The sequence below is a fragment of the Giraffa tippelskirchi genome, chromosome 12, assembly GCF_054371585.1.
Source record: "Giraffa tippelskirchi isolate mGirTip1 chromosome 12, T2T-mGirTip1v1.2.pri, whole genome shotgun sequence".
In the NCBI taxonomy this organism is placed as follows: domain Eukaryota; kingdom Metazoa; phylum Chordata; class Mammalia; order Artiodactyla; family Giraffidae; genus Giraffa; species Giraffa tippelskirchi.
In genome coordinates this window covers 147,915,197-147,934,416 of record NC_137286.1, presented here as the reverse complement: position 1 = coordinate 147,934,416, position 19,220 = coordinate 147,915,197, and the positions used below count along the sequence as shown (strand labels likewise).

Sequence of the window (19,220 nt, the reverse complement as noted above, 5' to 3'; positions counted from 1 at the left end):
GTCAGATTCCCAATTTCACGTGTAAACCTCTGGCCCGCTCCCCGCGGCGGGAGCTGCGTGACGTGCATGGGATCTGAGGGGTCTGGAACGGGAGGTCCTTGGGGTCTGCACCAGGGGTGGGCAGCATTGTTGTGGACTCTTGGCCACACTTGAAGTGAAACATTGATTTTAGAAGGGGCTTCCCTCGAGGCTCACTCAGATGGTAAAGAATCTGCCTGCAGTATGGGAGACTTGGGTTCGATCCCTGGGTCGGGAAGATCCCCTGGAGAAGGAAATGGCAACCCACTCCAGTAATCTTGCCTGGGAAATCCCATGGACAGAGGAGCCTGTTGGGCTACAGTCCACGAGGTCACAAAGAATCAGACACGACTGAGCGGCTAACACACGCACACTGATTTTAGAACCCAATCCCTGACAAGAAGGGTGTCCTGCGGAAGACAGACGGCGGGGGGAAGTCACTGCGACTGAGGGGAACATTTGGAAGGACAGCTGGAAAGAGAGACCCTTCACCTGGAAATTCCAGGCAGGTGATGTTAATTAGAGCAGCTGAATCAGGAGACATGTGTTTCCCCTGAAAATGTATTGTTTATGCTTTCCTCCCCATTGTGTAAACTCAGACCCTCGGGTCAAGTGTGCGGAATTTCCTCTTCTTTGTACAGTAGCCTGGCTGTGGGCTGGAAAGGATCTCAGAAGTTGTTGATCTCTGTGTAATTTTGTCCAAATAAAGACTAGAATTCAGATTGAGGAGCAGAGGTGACTTAGATTCCAGAATCCTGTGCTTGAGTTCTGCGCACATAGGGAGCTTGTGAAAATGACTTTTGTTTCCTGATTCACTATAAATGCATCAGGGCTTCCCAGGTGGTGCTAGTGGTAAAGAACCCGCCTGCCAATGCAGGAAGTGTAAGAGATAACGGATTCAATCCCTGGGTCGGGAAGATCTCCTGGAGGAGGGCATGGTGACCCACTCCAATATTCTTGCCTGGAGAATCCCCATGGACAGAGGAGCCCGGGGGGCTATAGTCCATGGGGTCACAAACAGCCGGGACATGACTGAAGGGGCTTAGCGCGTAGAAATGCACCCACTTGCCTGTGTGGTAGCCCAGTTACCTGCAAGGCAGGCCTGGTTTGAAGTCCACCTTCTTGGTGTCATCAGAGCTGCAGGAAGGTGGAGGGCCCTGGGTTCGGGCGGGGGTGTGGGTCTCAGGCCCCACTCCCCGGCTCTGTGATGCTGGGCCCCGGAGCACAGCGGGGCACTGGTGCCTTTGTGGGAGAGATCTTGGCTATCTACCCACATCTTGTGTCTTCCGTCTTGGCTTAGGAGAGTTGAGGCTTCGGTAAACTTCGAGGGATTGTAGGAGACACTTGATTCCAAGGCTAGGGAGGTCCTGAGCTTCAGGACAACGAAGTCCTGGGGCTTTCCCTGGATATAAGAAAGGGTCGCGCTTCAGAAGAACATAACCACAAAGAAGGAAGCAAGGAGGTCTCCAGATCTGGTAGGTGGAAAGAGAGTGAACATCAGAATTGTTTTCAGAGAACCTGGTGCCAGAACCCGACAGTGAGAACTGGACTGTCAGTTCCTAGCCAGGGCCGTGCTTCCTGGGCGGATGTGAAGGGGGCTTGGTGAACCAGGGAGGTTTGTGGTGGGCACTTTATCTCCTGTGGTTGGCCCAGTTCTCGGCAGGGAGTGCTACTGGGTGAACATCGAGGTTATGAGGAGAGAGAGTGGAATTTGTGAAAACACTCCCCCCACCCACAGTTTCTCTTATTGTGGTAAACTAGGCCTGCCATACAGTTTACCACGTTGACCACTTTGGAGTGTCCAGTCAGTGGCTTTACATCCCTTGGCCTAGTTCTGTAGGCGGCTTCATCATTTCACACTGGAACTCTGAAGCGTTAAACAGGAGGGTCTTGATACTCTGTTGTCAGGTGGGACACACACCGTCTGCGCTCACCTGGGCATGTCTTGCATCCCCCCGGTGATCTTGGTTTGTATTAAACATGAAGACTGAGGTGAAGGGTTTGGTGAGCTATGGCCCATCCTCGGTGGGCTGCGGGCGTGGAGGAGGGGGAGGCTCCTGGCTTCAGGGTTCAGGACAGAGACTTGCGATTGGGTGGCCAGAGCCCAGGACAGCAGCGTTCAGTTACCAGACACAGCTGCTGGTCTCACACGCGGAGAAGATGGAGCCCCTGGGAACGCGGCGCCTGGGTCTCTGGTCCCGCCGGCGGGGCTTGTCCATCGACAGTAGCTAGCCTCTGGTTTCCACGGCCATTAAATCAGCAGAATTGCCTTAGAATGGCTGACTTCTTTTGATTTAAAATTACATCATTTCTCACCTTCCGAACACATTCTTCGGGGTCTCTTTTGCTTTCGCCTTTTCTTATGAACCCTGAATGTGGAAACGGTTCTCAGACGGCTGGGCCGTGAGTTTTTCCTCTGCTTGGCCGCTCAGTGAACTGTTCCAGTAAAGACAGGGTCTCATTTTCAAAGGGGGAAGGTTTGTGCGGTGCCAGCTTCCTGTCTAGTCCATGGAGTCAAACCCAAGAGGAAAGATGGACCATTTTGATCCTTTTACTCCTTAGGCTAAAACGAGATTTCCCATCACATGCTTTGCTCCACCTAGATTTTGTAGACAAGCCTTTTTTTTTTTTTTAAACAGTATTGTTGGTGAAATGCTTTCAAGCAGCTTGTTTATCTTTGAACGAAGCTCAGAGTAAACATGTCGTGTCAGACGGGAAAGTGGCTTGTACAATCAGTGATGGAACCACCTAATTAGGGTCCTAGCTGAAAACAATGCACAATGATGAAGGCTGGGCAGAGGGTGGAGGAGAAGGAGGAGATGATGGTTTGTCCAGAGAAAAACGAGATCTGGAGAGGAGACTCTGGGAAGATCTGGGAAAATGCACAGAGTAACGGGGTGGGAAAGCCCAGCTGTGCATGGTTCTGAAAGCCGGGGGGAAGGCTGCACCTCTCGCCCAGCTGTGTGCGGTTCTGAAAGCGGGGGGAAGGCTGCACCTCTCAGAGCAGACTCCGAGGGCCACGATGGCTTCCTCAGGGACCCGGGAACCCCTGAGCCTGGTGGAGGCCCCGCGCTCAGGTGGCAGACGGAGGGTTTCGCCGTGTAGTCCTGCCAGGCTCCGGGCGCTCAGGGCTGCTGGTGACCGTGAGCCGATGTCTTGGTTGATAGATCAAGGCTGCATGTATCCTGTGCATTTTCCATTTTTAATGCCATGAGATGCAAGTAAATGCATCTGCCACTCAAACCATACTGAGCCTAATACAATCTTGCTTTTCCCAAGATACTTAAGGATTTAAAAAATACATATCTTGTACCCACAGTGTATTAGTTTTCTCCGTACGGTGAGATAACCGAAAGCTTTAGTTGATCTAAAATTGAAATCTGTGGCTGGTAAACTAGTATTATTTATTAACTTATTTATCACTCACATCAGCTGGTAATTGCAGACTGTATTTTTATGAGAGAGAAGGTACATGGCTGGAATAAGCAAACTAAGGTATAAAGATTCAAAGTATATGTCACTGTTTAAATTAATTAGTGGAGTTTGGGTATTTTGGGGTACTAGTGAAAACGTGTTAAGCCATTTCCAGTCATATTGAAACAGCCAGTCTTGCGTTTCATATGCCCAGTGGCAGATTCATGGCATGGACAAGTAATTATTCAGACTGAATAAATTTCACCTTTGAAGAAGCATAGCCCATAGTGTGATTAAATTGTTTCAAGGTATGTGATGCCAGGTGGCAAAAGGAATTTTCAAGTTGTAGCCCTCTCTCTCCAAATCTCTCTCTACATCTGCATTTTATCCAGATGTTTATGGGCTGAAGTGTAATTTCAGAATGCATCTAGTCGCACACCCTGGCTTATGTTCCTGTCTACGCCGAGGGATGTGACGCAGTCACTTCTCCGTGAGCCGCGACCTCATCCATCCTTTCAAGTTGCTGTGTCACAGGACTGACACGTCACAGAGCATTGACCAGTCCTCACTGATGATGTGAAAACCTTTATGTTTGTTCTCTCTGACTAGCCTAATCCAGAATATAACTCGGTTTCTTTTCATGATCAAAACAACTGGATTTGCCTGATTTCAGAAGAAGTGTATTTGCAAGTTAAGGGTTCGGTAGAAGTACATTGTAAGTTGATTTTTTTAAAAGTGAATAAAGGTTTAAGTAATTTAATCATCATAAAGGGATATTTCATGTATGTACACGCAGACACACAGAGATACATAATGCATGTATTTTTGTGTGTGTGAGAGTAAGATCAGTGGCAACCAAAAAGTTTATATTAGAAACAGGACACTAAAAACTGTATGATTAGTTGGTGATTCGTATCTTAATTGGGATGTTATTGACTCTTAATATGAGATTAATTTGCACCTCAAAGTCCCTTTGATAATTCAAGAGGTCAGTGACTGGACACACGCAAGGGATTAGTGTTGGAATCTGGCAAGAAGAGAAAAGGAAAGAAAAAGAGTTGAGTTACTACCTGGCATTATATCTGCAGCTCATAAAGTGAATTGGAAGTGGAGGTCATTTTGCTACCCTGTCCAGTCATATATCTTAACACAGTAAGACACATATTGATGTCCTAAACTGTCACCTCTACTATGTAAGGGAAAAAAATGACCCAACTGCCAGTGGTGAATTTTGCTAACATTAATCCCTTAAGGAGTCCATGTTTTATGTGTTGTTTGGCCAGATTCTCCTCTTCAATAGTTTTATTGGCTTTTGGCTCTTTCATATTTAATTTCTTTCCAGAGTCAGCCCAGCTCATTGCATTCAGGACACCTTCCCCAGATTCTGTGTGACTTATCCTCCTTTTTTATTCTCCTTAGTTTTCCCCTGTGAATAATGCCAGGTTTCCTCAAATGAGAAATAATAACAGGCTGTTTTAAAAAATGAGCTTTCACTTAGAAATTAACATAGAAATTTGAACTCCAGAATTGGCAGTTTATATAGCAAAGACCCTAAAATTTTTCAAAGAAAGAGACTTAGCTTCCTTACAGCACATAAAGACTTTCATCAAAATGTGAGAATATAGTTATTAAAAGCCCAGGTGTGGTTTTGGTTTCCGATGGGATAAACCTCACCAGAAAATATTTGTTTTGAACCGTGTTCGCTGTCTAGTTCTCCTTGTTTAATTTTAACTTCACTGTTGTTGTTCAGTTGCCAAGTCGTGTCGACTCTTTGCGACTCCATGGGCTGCAGTGCGCCAGGCTTCCCTGTCCCTCATCATCTCCTGGAGTTTGCCCAAGTTCACGTCCATTGAATCAGTCATGTCATCCAACCGTCTCATCCTCTGTCGCCCTCTTCCCCTTCTGCCTTCAATCTCCCGCAACTTCAGACTTCGCTGTAGCTGGTAGCGAAAGATTTTCCAGATATTTCTAGATGTTAACACGCTCACACAAGTCCTTTGCTCTTAGAAACCACATTTTAATGCTCAGGAATCCCCTCAAACTCTCCATGATAGATAGTGGGGCAGTGAGTTATTACTGAACACAAGTGAAAGAAGTTAGGAGGTTAGGCCTGCTTGTGTACCGTTCGAATTGAATGGCCAAGGATATGGAGTGAGTGATTCATATTTTATTTATCTCATATTTATATTCATATTAAATTGTGCATGGCTTAAGTCTTCTAAATGTTTTTCTTAAATGCTCTTGGAAGACATGAGGTTTTCTGAAGTCTAATACATTTTCATAGTCATTTGTCAATGGATTGACACTTGGCTTCAAGAGGAGCTGGTAAAGGTAAGGATTGGTTTCTTAAGTGTTAGGAGTAGGACTCTGCTGAGGGGTGGCGTGGGGGTGTGTGGTGTGGGAATGACGTCTCTGCAGGCCCTGACCACGGGCAGCTGACCCTGGAACCTCATGGCAACCTTAGAGGTGTCTCTTGGCATCTCTCTCGGCCTCAGTGTAAATACCAGACTGTTGCTGAGAAAACCACCGCTTCCTTCTGTGGTTTTACCCCATTTTCCTTCTTAAACCATAAGTGTTGCACTTGTGTTTCTAGGTAGGTCCTTTGAAAATGCCACTTAGCGCTTGCAAAGCCGTGTTTTTGGTCCACCAGCCATCATGTTCCAGAAAAGCCCAAGGAACTTGAATGCTGTGGCTGCGCCCTCGGTCCGATGTCCGCGTGGCCTGGGCGTCTGTCACAGAGGTTCTTCCCATGGGCCTCTCTCTCATCTTTTCTCGGGAGGAGAAGGCTCGCCCCACTGCTAGGGGGTCGCTGTTCCACAGGGTTTATTCTGTGGCATTTCTGTTCACATTTTGAGTTTTCAGACATGGTTTTAAAGTTAGACCTTGTTCTCCTTTGGAGCGATGTTTCCAACAGTGAGGCCTCTGGGTTTGCAGACCTGTACTGCAGCAGTTTTGAATCTGTCATTTATAAGGAATCCAAAACCTCACATGTATTTTTGAAAAGTGGCTTCAGGATGAGTCTGGTATTTGAGGCTGAGCGCAGCTATGAAAATTACATTTTGGCTTCATCCTGGCTGCTGGGCTCAGTCTAAACACGCACACTTTTTCTCAGACGTGTCCTGTATCTGACAGGCTAGGGGAACAGCTGAGATGACTGTCATAACAAGGTGTTTTATAGCCTCTGTGAAATGGAAGGAGTGTGAATGAAGTGATATCGTATACACTCGTTTAATGCACAATGTGGTTGGGCTCTTTCTTACCAGAAAGAATATCTGCTTTCTAGCCTACTTCCTGGAAATACGGTATGGCTTTCCCGTCTGGAGGGAAGCCAGCGGTCATGTATAATATTTACTTGTTCCAAGGAAAAGAAGCTGGTAACCCTGTCACCCTTGGTTTAAGTGAGTGCCGGTTTTGAGTTGCATGACAGTCATATGTCATCTTTCCCAGGTCGCTTAGGCTTTCCATGTTTCCATTTTAAGTGTGTTGGAAACGGTAGGGTCCTTAAAAGATTGGGAGGTGGGACGCAGTGGGATAAACAGGAAATTCTCTGCACTTTTTCCGCCCCAGCGGAAAGCCGTCTTCATGGATTAGTGCTAGCTACCTGGAGCTTTCCCAGCGCAAGCAGGTCCTTCAAGGCGTCTTGTTAAAGATGCTTAACAAGGCAGGGAAAGCCACTCCACGTGAATCCCTGGATGGCTGTCCATTGAACGGACCTAGTGCCCAGTTAGACCAGGCTGTTAAGAGTTTCTCACTGTCATCTATGCAGTACAACTGCAGCATGTTTCCTGGGTCCCAGAAGGAAGGGCTGCAGAAGCTCCCTAAGCGTCCTTTCGATTCACTTTTAGCCCCGATAAGGGATTTTTCTGAAGCTACAGTGCAGAAAAGGTCCGGGAGTGGGGTTGGAACGCTGGAGCTGTTCTTCAAGGCCGGGGCGCTGTGTCCCTCCTCTGGCTCCGAGTCTCCTTTCCTGCAGACTGGTGACATCTTGCCATCACTGTTTGTGAGAGACTGTGTTGACACCGTGTTGCTAAGACAGAGACAGGATGTTAAAAGCAACTGTGAATGTGGGATTCACATGCCCGGTGAGAGCGAGAGACTCCAGGGAGGGTGGTCCAAGGGCAACTGATGAGTCCCTCGAACCAAGCGGACCGACCTCAGGCGCCTGGGGGCTGTGGCGCCCGCCTCTCCCTCCTCACCCACCCGCCTGCCCCCTCTCTCCTCCCTTCCAGCCCCTTCCTCTCCTTCCTTCCCTCCTCCTCCTTCTCCAGCCCTTGGAAACCCTTCCAGCCTAAGCACCGCGTTGCCTCTTTCCCACTCCAAGTGAATTTCGGGCTGCTGATGGGCTTGCAGAAAGTGTGCAGCACTTCGGCTTAAACATGTGCTTTTAGATTGAGTGTTAAACTTGGGAGATTGCACGCGTTTTACCCTGAGCCCCAGAATTGGAGTGCCCGGGACCTGGCCTCTTACTCTGTCTCCCCGCCTCACACCGGGGCCCCTCCCAGCAGGCCGCCAGTCCTCCGCCTTCCCAGGGGGGCACAGCCCCAGCCGCTTCCCTTCTCAGGTGCCCTGGGCCTGCCCCTCCCCTCGGCGCCCCCACTCTGGTGTCCCGTGCCCTCCTGCTGGGCCTGACCCCCCTTTGCCTCTTTCTGGGCAGCAAGGCTCCCTCCCCACACGTCCGCCTTCCGTGGCCAGGCCAGCCCCTCCCCTCTCCCTCCCTCCTGCTCTGGGGTCCCCGCATCCCTGGGACCGGGCATGGGGGTCCCGCTTGCCGTGTGTCTGCGGGACTCTGCTCTCTCTCGTGAGGGGCCTCGGACTGGCACTTTCTCACTTTGGCCTCCCGCTCACTGAGATACTCAACTCGGCCTTCTCAGCATCACGGGGCCGGGGGCCGCCTGCCCTGCACCAGCCGTGCGGTGCACGCTGTAGCCTCCCAGCGGGTCGGGTCAGAGAGGCGGTGTGGACGCACGGAGGCCGCTCCCCCCGGCCCAGTCCCCCAGCCCCACCGGGGACAGACCCGGAAGCAGAAACAAGTGACTGAGGGGCTGGACTCGGAGTCAGAGAGCCAGAGCGGGTGGGCGGGAGGAGAGGTGACCTGCGGAGCAGCAGGGCGGTGCAGGAAAGGGGGTGGGATGTGCTGCTCCTCGCAGGCCGGAGGGGGCGGTCTGTGGCTCTTGCGGGAGCGTAGTGGGCCAGGGAGCCGGGATTCAGGTGGGAAGGACGGGACAGGGGTGATGGTCATTCCGGGTGGGGGGACAGTTCAGTTCAGTCGCTCAGTCGTGTCCGACTCTTTGTGACCCCATGAACCGCAGCACGCCAGGCCTCCCTGTTGATTACCAACTCCTGGAGTTTACCCAAACTCATGTCCATGGAGTCGGTGATGCCATCCAAGCATCTCATCCTCTGTCATCCCCTTCTCCTCCTGCCCTCAATCTTTCCCAGCATCAGGGTCTTTTCCAATGAGTCAGCTCTTCGCATCAGGTGGCCAAAGTATTGGAGTTTCAGCTTCAGCATCAGTCCTTCCAATGAACACCCAGGGCTGATCTCCTTTAGGGTGGACTGGTTGGATCTCCTTGGGTGGGGGGACAGGCAGGTGAGAAAGGTGTCCGGCTACCTGGGGAGAGTCACTGAGACTCAGAAGCCTCCTAATGGGAGGTCCCTTCTGAAGGTGGCGATGTCCTCTCCGGACCCTTGCTCATCCCGACAGTCAGTGATTCTGGGAGAACATTCTGGCCAAGGACTCCTCGGCTTCGTCCTTCAGGGCAATGAGTCAGCAAGCACTAGGGACCGCACCCCCACCCCCGGTTCCCATCTCCAGGCGGCGTTTCCACCCACAGGTCCCAGTGGACACGCTTGCGGTCATCTGAGCGCTGTCACGGGGCAGCTAGTCATCGTCCCGTCTGCGCGCAGGGCCCCCAGCGACCTGCGGGAGACACGCGGGGCTGCCCGCCAGCTTCAGTTCACCCCCCTCCCCGGGCGAGGATGTTCCACGTCCACCCCCGTCGTGGGAGGAAGGGACGAGAGGAAGGGAAGATGAGTCAAGCCACGTGGTCCGACGAGGGAAAAAGGAGAGCCGGCCTGCCGTCACATGATGGAGGTCGGAGCCAAGCAAACACCCCAGGGTGCTCGTGAAGCTTGTGGGGACCCCCCCCGACCCCAGACCGTGCAGACTCGGTTCTTAGTCTGACTGCAAGAGATGTCGTGGATCACAGCTCAGTTTGTTTCTCAGATGTTTCATGCTCCTTTTTTTTTTTTGCCAAGAACATATCAGCACTTGGAGTTGTTTTCCCATTTGAGCAGAAGTGTTTGTGAATCTCAGAGTAGTGAGGATATTGTTTCCATGTTTTCCATGATTAGAACAGAAGTGTTATTTTACTGAACTAAATTCTTTTCTGTTGTATTAACGAAGAAAAATTATTTTCACATCTTTGGAATCACATTTATCTTACATTTATCAACACAAAACGCTGATGATAGAATCACCATCAAGCAAATGCAGAGGAAAGCGTGCGGACTGTGAGCTCCTTGGAGATCCGTCACCCTTGCATCCACAGTTCCCAGCGTATTTTTGGAATTTCAAAATATGCTGTGCAAATGTAGACTTTTAAAGTTATTCTTATGCTTTGGCATTCGGCCTAGAGTTTGCATTCTGTCTTGTGATTAGTCTGCTTTGTTTTCATAAATGACTTTTTTGGTTGGGAAATGTAGAGAACACTACTACATAATCAGAGCTTTAATAATGGGGTTTTCTTGTCTTTTACTTTAGTGGGATTCCTTCACACCTGTTAATATTTTATTTAGTTTTTTTAAATGTTTATTTTATGTAATTGTGCACCATAGGGTTTTGGTTCTTTTTTAATTGGAGTGGAGTGGGTTTGTGCTAGTTTCAGGTGTATAGCGCAGCGAGTCAGTAACACATACATCCACTCTTTTCTCTTCCCGTAGAGGTCGTTGCAGAGTACTGAGTGGCATGCCCAGTGCTACCCAGTAGGTTCGTCTTTGTTGTCCTGTCGTGAAGTTTTGAACCCTGTGCACACATTTTGGGTGCAGGGTTATATTTTATTGAAGAAACGTGTGAATTCGTAAAGGCCCAGCTCGGTGACTCTTAGGCTCCTTGGGCAGAAACCAGGTTGAGCCGGGACATTTCCAGAAGCTCAGAAGCCCCTTGAGTCCCCTTGTCGTCACCTGTAGTCCCAAGGGCGAGCACACTGCACCTTCATTTGTTCAGGTTTGAACTTCGCATCATCAGAGTCTCCCAGCTTGTTTTTTGGTTTTTCGCTCCTGGTTCCGGGTTGCTCGGTACTAAGTCTTCGAGACCCATCCGTGTCATAGCCCACGTACCTCAGTGGGTACGGATTTCATCCCATGAATCCAGACCACCATGTTTTCACTCTGTTATTTCCAGTTCTCCCTACCGTGTAGAGTGTTGCAGTGATCATTCTTGAGCATGCCTTCAAGAAAGATTTTATTAAAGCCCAACAAAGTGCACACATTGTAAGTTCGCAGCTCAGTGAAGTTGTGCACGTGTTGCCACTCACCCCGATTGAGCAGAGAGTGTCCCAGCACCTGGGGGCCTTTCTGGCAGCCCCCCCGGGGCCAGCAGGTCCCCGACTTTCACTGTCGATGGCATCACTTGTTCAAGATCTCAGTGCTGGGAGGTCATACAGTGTCTGCTCTCCTGCTGAAGTTCTTTTTTAATCATAGTTTAAAAACTGTTTTGTTGAAGAATGGTTGATTTACAATGTTGTGTTAATTTCTGCTACACAGCCAAGTGATTCAACTATTCATGTTGAATTCATCAAGTATTCATCTGCCCATATATACACACATATTCTTCTTCAGATTCTTTCCAGTTATAGGTTACTGCAAGATTTTGAATATAGTTCCCTGTGCTACACAATAGGACTTCGTTGTTTATCCATTCTGTATATAATAGTTTGCATTTCCTAACCCCAAACTCCTGTTCCATCCCTCCCCTCCTGTTGGAGAAGTTTCAGGATTCTTTTTCAGGGCACTCCTGTCTGGGCTGGAGGTCCGTGGAGGCATTGACAGCCATTTTGCAGAAACCCCTGCCAGTACACACACATTTAAAACAAGAACTACCGGAAATAGCGTACTCTAGTTAAAGTTACAAACAGGGTGCGAACTAGGACATACATATTAAAGTCTCTCACATATACTCTGTTTCTTTATGATGTTTCAGTTTCCAAAAAGAGTGAGCTCATGGCGCTCTGAGGGGAGGGTGTTATACTTTATTCTCCGTACTAACTTTTTAGGGATAATGAAACACAGTTAAAAATAATAGAATTGAAAAGGTCGAACTTCAGTGGCATGTGGTAAGGGCAAATGCTGTGAAATGGTCTCAGTAATGACAGAGTATGATGCGACTTTTGATGACATCTGCCCACATGCGTGTGGGGGAGGTGCCAAGGGTGAAATCTGGGCACAAGACCGTGTGTGACGCTCAGCTTCAGTTGTTGGCCAGCCACTAAGTCATGTCTGACTCTGCAACCCCATGGAGTGCAGCACGCCAGGCTCCCCTGTCCTTCACCAACTCCCGGAGTTTGCTCAAACTCATGTCCATTGAGTCAGTGATGTCATCCAACCATCTCATCCTCCGTCGTCCCCTTCTCCTCCTGCCTTCAATCTTTCCCAGCATCAGGGTCTTTCCCAGTGAGTCAGCTCTTCGCATCAGGTGGCCCAAGTATGGGGCCTTCGGCTTCAGCATCAGCCCTTCCTATGAATGTTCAGGGTTGATTTCCTTTGGGATGGACTGGTTTGACCTCTTTGCTGTCCCAGGGCCGCCGCCTAGTCGTGTTGCCGAAGGGTTGTTCTGCTGGACAGCTCCCCCTGGAGGCAGGGTCTGGAAGCTCCGCTTTTGATTTGTATCCGCTTTTCAGTTTCTGTCCTGGTGGCCCTGATATTCATCCCCGTGTCTCTCCGTGTTTCTTTAGCGGAGTAGATGATTATGCACGAGATTCTCTGAAGGAGGGCTACCACCAGGAAGAAAACGGGGCTCGTCCCATCACCACAAAACTATTCTGACATTTTGCACAGCGCAGAGAATGTGAAAAGGAATTTGAAAGATAAGCTGTTTAGACTTGGCTGAGATCCACTTGTCCCTATTTGGCGGGATGTGAAACACATAAAAATTGTTACAGTGGGGTTGGTAAAGGGCTATCTCCCATCAGAAGCAGGGAAAGAACCACAGAAAATTGAGGACTTCACTCTGTTTAACGTATTTCAGATATGCTTCCCTGTGGAATATATGTCACAGTTAACAAATTACCTTGATTGGGTATTTTCTCTTTTTCTCACCCACACAGACACACACACACACAACAGTGTAGCAGCTGGCTTCCTTGCTTAGGTAAAAAGTCTCTCTGAATGGAATTTGCAAGCCTCCCCCTTCCTGTATGCCCACCTAGAACTCACTGTGATGTCGAGAAGAGCTTTCGGTCAGCCTGCAGGCCAGAGAAAGAGCGGAAATTGAGTTTATTTTGAATGAAAGTCTCTGACCCCCATCACCCCTGTTCCTTCTTCGGCTCGCGTACTGTGTGTCGTAAATCTTTGGGAATTTTTAGAACTTAACATACTTTATAGCATTAATTCTGATGGTTTGACTTTCTGGGAACTCTTAATTGGGGCATGAAAGAAAATGTGCATTCCATTCACTGTTTTATCCTCTCATGGAGAGTGTAAAGAGACTCGTACAGAATATAAAAGTACTCCGCTGACATTGTTCCTGTTGCATTCCTTTCCAGTTGTGTTGTGTGTGATGTTTAAGCTTGGTCCCTGCTGTGGATGGTGTGTGCGTCCGACAGGCTTCATTGAGAGCTGCTGTAGTCTTTTCTTCTCTTTCAAATAATGTTAATTCAGGTCGGCTTCCACTTGGAGGGAATTTGTTACTCTCTTGTGGTGAATTACTGGCCGTCAAGATCGGCTTGGTTTTCACTGAGTTATTCTACGGTCTTAGGGGTACAAATGGTGGTTCTTTTGCCCTGAGGACTTTGTAGGCTTCTCTTACCCTCATGTAGTCTGAGTGACCCGTGTCCCTGTGGACCACGGATGAGCTCCTTCTAAGGGCTGGCTAGAAAGTTCGTTTGGGTTTTTCCATGCCATCTTTTTGGCCAACCCAATAAGACACAGACCAAGACCCACAGTGCTGTGACCTTTGAGGTCTTCAGCCACGTCCCCTATTTCCAGGGGGAGACGGTCTTCATCAGGAAGACTGGTCAGCTGGGACTGTAGGTTCAGCGTGTGTCTCTGCGGGGAGAAGGCACGGGCCTCCTCTGGGGACTTGGGGCGGGTTTACTTGACCTCGCACCCCAGGGAGGGGCCGGGGGAGGGGGTGGGTGTGAGCGCGTCACAGAGCACAAGTTCTTCCTGTTCTAGAAGCCGAAACACATGGGCAGGGAGCTGGCCACTCGGAGCCCAGCGTCGTCCAGACCTCAGGAAAAATGAGCAGGCCTCGTCCACCCCCTCAGATGTGCAGCCAAGGGAGCTGCTGGAGCCGGCAGGGGGTGGGGGCGGACGGCTGCTGGAGCCAGTGGGGCCGCCTTCTCTCTTGATTCTGCGGAGAGGTCCAGACACAGAATGTAATTCCCTAGGACGTCATGAAACTTGTGACACGGCATTTAGCATGTTAGGTCCCCAGTGAAATTGTGGCTCTGAGTAACTCATGCCGTGTTTTCATTCGCCCTTTCAAACAGTGATTCAGGATGGAGGGTTGAGACTCGCACTACTGCAGGCTTTTATTTAATGAGCTATTTCAAAGTCAGACAGTGTGGCAGATCGAAGGGACTCTCGGAGCGTCATTGGTGTCCTTTTCAGCCAGGCACCCCCAAGTCACAGCTGAAACGACTCTACGTGCCAGGGTGAGGTCCGGCACCGGTCACTGTATGGGCCAGAAGAGCAATATTTCAAAGTGGGTTTTATTTAGCAAAGTAAATGTGTCTCTCATGATCTTTGTTTGTTATTCTAAAAATTAGTTTTTTTTTTTTTAAACAGAGCCATTTTGCGTAAAATGCTAGGCCACCCAGATTGTGAAGCAAAAATCATGGTCTAAAAATGTCTTTTGTTCTGAAAAGTTGCCCATCGTTTAGATGTTCTTTGAATTATCACTGCTTCAGGATTGTCTTCTAGGGCCAGAAGTGGCAATAAAATTTCCTAGGTGAATAAAGCAGATAAGGAGACATGAATGTCTTTTGTCTGGGATTGAGAAATTTTGTTTTTGCTTGATGTAAGCTGGTGGGAGCAGAGTGAAGGTCCTTTATTTCTGTAAGAGGGCTATAATGAGACTTTAGTTCTTTTTTTCACCTCTGACTTCACCCGATAGTTGTCATGACCTGGAGTGTTGTTCAAGGGAAATTTGCGGGACTGTTACTCACCGCTGGGTGTGTTTCTGTAGCAAAAGCTCAAGAAACAACTTGACCTCAGCATCCACCGTGGGGCCGCTAACTTCTTATCTGGGGTCCCCTGCAATTAAGGCATTTGCTGATAGTTTAAGGGAACAGTTCCAGGAAACTCAGTTTTATAACCTTCCTCAAATTGAATAAAGATAAGCTTCTGAGATTTTATCAGCCTTCAGAAGAGGAAACCTCAGAATCACCAAATGGCCATTTTCAACTTTGGTCGCTAGATTCCCACCTGGTCTGGTTTTGAAGACGTTGTTGTCCAGCTGTGGTTAGGAAAGCCCACCCCGCCTGGGCTGCTGTTGGCCGCCCGGTGAACCTGGGCTGTGGGTAGACAGGTCCTAAGTCCGTGGGCCTTAACCTGATTGACTTCCCTTCTGGTCTCCTTCTGGATAACTGAGCAGAGTTCAAGGAGCAAGCGTGGGTCTCTGAACCCAGCTCAGAGGCAGCTGGGGAGGAGACGTCGCAGAGAGGAGGCCGCCGGAGCTGCCTCAGCTGGTGGGCTTACCTGGCAGTGCCCGGGGGCCCCTGAGAACCTCCCCTCTCCCCGCTGTCTGGGGATCTGGGACGGCCCCGCACTCACTGCCGAGCTCCTTTTTGCAGCGTTTTCTCGCACTGCTGTCACTACACTGTGAGCTGACACGCCAGTGTCGCTGGGTTGTCATCTAGGGGTGTTATTTGAGGTTGATGAAATGGACGCCAGCATCACTGCCACCACCATTGAAGCGACAGCGATCAGACACCTGCTACTGTGCCTCGTCAGTGCTCGGGCGCCTGTGTGTTCGCATTTGAACACCTGCAGGGTTGGCGCAGATCGAACAGTTGGCGGGGTGTCGTGCCTCAGTCAGCGGTGGGTTTTACAGCCAGTGTGGTCGCAGGTGAAATACGGGCTCTATCAGGCTGGGTGTGACGCTCTGGGCCTGCCCTCCAAGTGCTCTCGGGGTCCTGGAGACACACACGCCGAGGACTGTGAGGCACACGTGATAAACGTCACAGTGCTGTTCAGTCACTAAGTCGCGTCCCGCCCTTTGTGACCCTGTGGACTGCAGCAAGCCAGGCTTCCCTGTCCTCCACTGTCTCCCAGAGTTTGCTCAGACTCATGTCCATGGAGTCAGTGATGCCATCCAGCCATCTCATCCTCTGTCGTCCCCTTCTCCTCCTGCCCCCAATCCCTCTCAGCATCAGGGTCTTTTCCAGTGAGTCGGCTCTCGTGTCACATGGCTGGAGTACTGGAGCTTCAGCATCAACATGTCACAACAGAGTCGTGTAATCCACATGTCATGGGTACTGGGTCGGAGCAGTGGGCCCCTTCGTGGGGATGGTTGAGGAGGCTCTTTTCTGCAGTCCCTTGGTTCTTTAATGTTTGTGCATTTTGGATGAATTTCTGGAGCACAGGTTTCAGGTTTTAGCCTCATCTCTTTGGACAGCTCTAAGTGGTCACCCAAACCCAGATTCTGAAGCAAAACTGTGTGCGTGGATTGACTTATACTGTTAGGAGGTTATGAGAGTGTGTGCTGAAAAAATTGCCTGAAAGATGAATCAGGGAGAGAGATAGATTTGTAGTGTCTGGACTCTGTTTGGACTGCTGTCAGTTGTCCCCATTTCCAAAATATAAAATTAAGGACAGCTTACTGTCTTGGAGCCACTTGTTCAGATTTCATTTTATAAAATAAAAATCTCCAGATGTAGTTGTTTTATGAAGAAAATTTCCAAGGCATTGGAACCAAGATGAATATATTGTTTATTGTTTTGAAAAAACAGACTTTGTGCGATCACAATACTGTTAACGTGATGGTTTTGTTTTCCAGAAGCAGCATTGATGTGAGCACTTTATCTCAGGCTTAATATCGAGCTGCTAGTAAAGCTCATGAACTAAATGCTACCTACCGCACCCTCTTGCATTCTGTCCATGGTATCTGTGTCTATCCTGGTTTAGAATTTAGATTCTTCTAAAGAAATTGCAAATGTATCGAGCACCATTGTCCGTTTGTCTTCTGATGCGTTGGCAGTTTTCCGTGATGGGAATTGAATTGAGTTCATCTCAACCTTGTCTTGGCATGTTATATTAAATCCCCTAACTCAGAGTTCACGTCTGTAAAGTGGGAATGGTAATACGCGTCTCGTTAGACAGGAGGCGGCTGGTTGATTGTTGCGTTCGGTGGGCATTTGAACGCACCGGTTCCCTTCTTCTCCAGCTCCTCTTACCCACTTGGATTCTTTATTGTGCATTTTAACTAATTTAAACGTTAGAAATGAATCACAGGAGCATTTTGTTGTGGAATGTTCTTTCATTGAAACTTCCCTATTTAATTGAGTTAAAATTTTGTTATTTAGGCTTTGGGCTTATTTATTTCCTTTTTGCTTCTTCTGCATGTCATTGTGTCCTGGGGATGTGAGGGACAAAGCATGGACCCCACTCCCCACCCTCAGTGTCCTGTGGTCTCAGGGCTGAAAGTCCTGCATCAGAAGTGCCTTTGCAAGTAGGGGTGGTGTCTTGCTAAAACTTGGGAAATGGAGAGAGTCCATGTCTCGCCGTGTCAGTGACAGCCTCCCCTCTTTGGACTGAGTGATGCTTTGATGTGTTCCACTCGGGGATTGCTGTTCTGTCTGCCAGGGCCAGAGATGGACTTCTGAGCAAGGGCAGGGCAGCCCCCATCGGGCTCGTGGTACCCGGGTAGGGCTTTTCCCATAAATGGTGAGGATGCCAAAAGCATTGGAGTTGAAACCTGGACCTCCATTCGTGGGTGTTCTTCTACTTACAGCTGTTTTCTCTTCTTTCCAGGGTGGGTGTGGCGGCTCTGGCTGTGGGAGGTGTGATTGCCATGGCGTGAAGGGACAAAAGGTGAGTAGCCCTGCGTGGCCAGCAACCCTTCGGACCGCCGTCACCGTGGGGTCCTTACTTTAAAGCAACCAAACAACCAGCGAGTCATGCTGAAGCCTTATGACCATTTCAGGCATTTCCCCAGAGCAATACAAATGAAGCAAAACCAGGCTTAACAATATTTTTGAGGCATCTTGACTGTTCCTCCCCAAAGCTTGTAATTATTGGTGGCAGTTAACGCTAAAAAAGCGATTTGGTTTCTTTCCTTTTTTGACTCTAGAAGGAACAAGTGTATTGGCAGAAAATCCGTTGAGTCAATCGCATTCTTTGGAATTAGTGCACAAGAACTAAACTTAGCTTTTTTTTTTTTTCTGAAAAAACAAAAAGTTTCTCTTGAACTTGAGAGCCTTCTATTCAAATCAGAATTTTTAAACAGTTTTGCATTCGTAACATACTTGTCTAGATTTATTTACAGAAACAGTAACTATTTATCATTTCCCAAATGTACAATTATAATATTTTTTTCTAAACAATACTCTGCCCTCTCTCTTACTTGAAGTATCATAGACCTGTATGAAGATCATTTTCTCTTGAAGGCTGGTTGGGTCTGTGCATTTCAGTTGTTTGGAGAGAGGATTTTCGCCCCAGGACAGGGCAGCATCCTGTAAGTGTGTGGGGGTCACCATGGAAACTGGACGGAACCATGAGAAAACATGGCCGCTAGGACAAGGGAGGACAAGGCCCCCTGGTCCTCTTCCCACTTCCTGGGAGCTGGAGGTACCATTCCGGCAAGCCACCCCTTCTGGTCTGCGCAGGGCTCACTGAAGCAGAGACTCACACTTCTGAAATCCAGCAAGTACTGCTTTACAGAAAATTGTTCCATTTCTTTTCAGCTGTTTGCTGACGTACCAACATCATCCTTTTAAAAAGTATGTTGATAGTTGGTGCCACCACTATTACCTGGACAGGTTTGGAATCAGTGAAGTATGTGGAAGCATTTTCCTGTCTGCCAGCATCCGCGTTCAGCATCCGCTTTACCATCTGTAATTCCTCTTCTTGCGCTGTTCCTTCTTGCGCGGGAAGTTTCTCTAGCTAGTTTCCAGGCTGCATCCTCGAGAGGGGCGGCAGGATGTCCCCACCACAAAGACTCTTTTTGTGTGTGTGTCTAACTTGAATTGTAAGCATGCTGAACTCACAAAGAAATCCTTCAGACTATAGAAAGTGGAACTTTCAACACATAGGAAATGGAGACCTTTATCAACATTACTATGCTTTTCTTGTAACTTAGAGCATCAGAACTGGGGGAGGGGGAGGTGGTGTTTCTCGCTTGTAAAGAGAGCGTGACTTTTCCACCCGCTTTCTTGGTTTTCATCCTCCGCCCTCAACTGCAGACCCTGGTGGCCTTCCCTCAGGCTCCGGCGCTTCTCAGACTCCAGTTCCGGTCTCATTTTTCTAGCCTGACTCATTTCCGTTTTAACCCCACGTCTCCCCCTTACGTATGAGGAGGTAGATTCATTATATTCATTACATATGAGGAGGTAGATTCATTATATTCG

General features: G+C 48.8%; 1 protein-coding gene and 2 long non-coding RNA genes across 19 annotated transcripts in view; 1 reads left to right on the top strand and 2 right to left on the bottom strand.

The window, feature by feature from the left end:
* Positions 1-19,220, top strand: part of COL4A1 (collagen type IV alpha 1 chain) — a 135,615-nt gene that overhangs the window by 34,993 nt on the left and 81,402 nt on the right. For 10 of the 17 annotated variants that reach the window (XR_014071810.1, XM_081551880.1, XM_081551882.1 and 7 more), the window contains one exon: positions 17,626-17,685. Coding sequence is in view for 5 of the 17 variants with exons in the window: in XM_081551880.1 (XP_081408006.1) it covers positions 17,626-17,685 (60 nt within the window). In the remaining 12 variants the exon portion in view is untranslated. Of the gene's footprint in view, positions 1-13,822; positions 14,307-17,625; positions 17,686-18,350; positions 18,594-19,220 lie in introns of those variants that run through there. The other 7 variants (XM_081551885.1, XM_081551889.1, XM_081551884.1 and 4 more) reach the window with 6 other exon arrangements.
* On the bottom strand, positions 11,662-12,902 carry LOC145530468 (uncharacterized). Its single transcript, XR_014071812.1, has 2 exons — positions 12,854-12,902; positions 11,662-12,551 (listed from the first exon to the last, which is right to left on the bottom strand). It is a non-coding gene; the product is annotated as an uncharacterized LOC145530468 (long non-coding RNA).
* On the bottom strand, positions 14,346-18,338 carry LOC145530467 (uncharacterized). Its single transcript, XR_014071811.1, has 2 exons — positions 15,079-18,338; positions 14,346-14,598 (listed from the first exon to the last, which is right to left on the bottom strand). It is a non-coding gene; the product is annotated as an uncharacterized LOC145530467 (long non-coding RNA).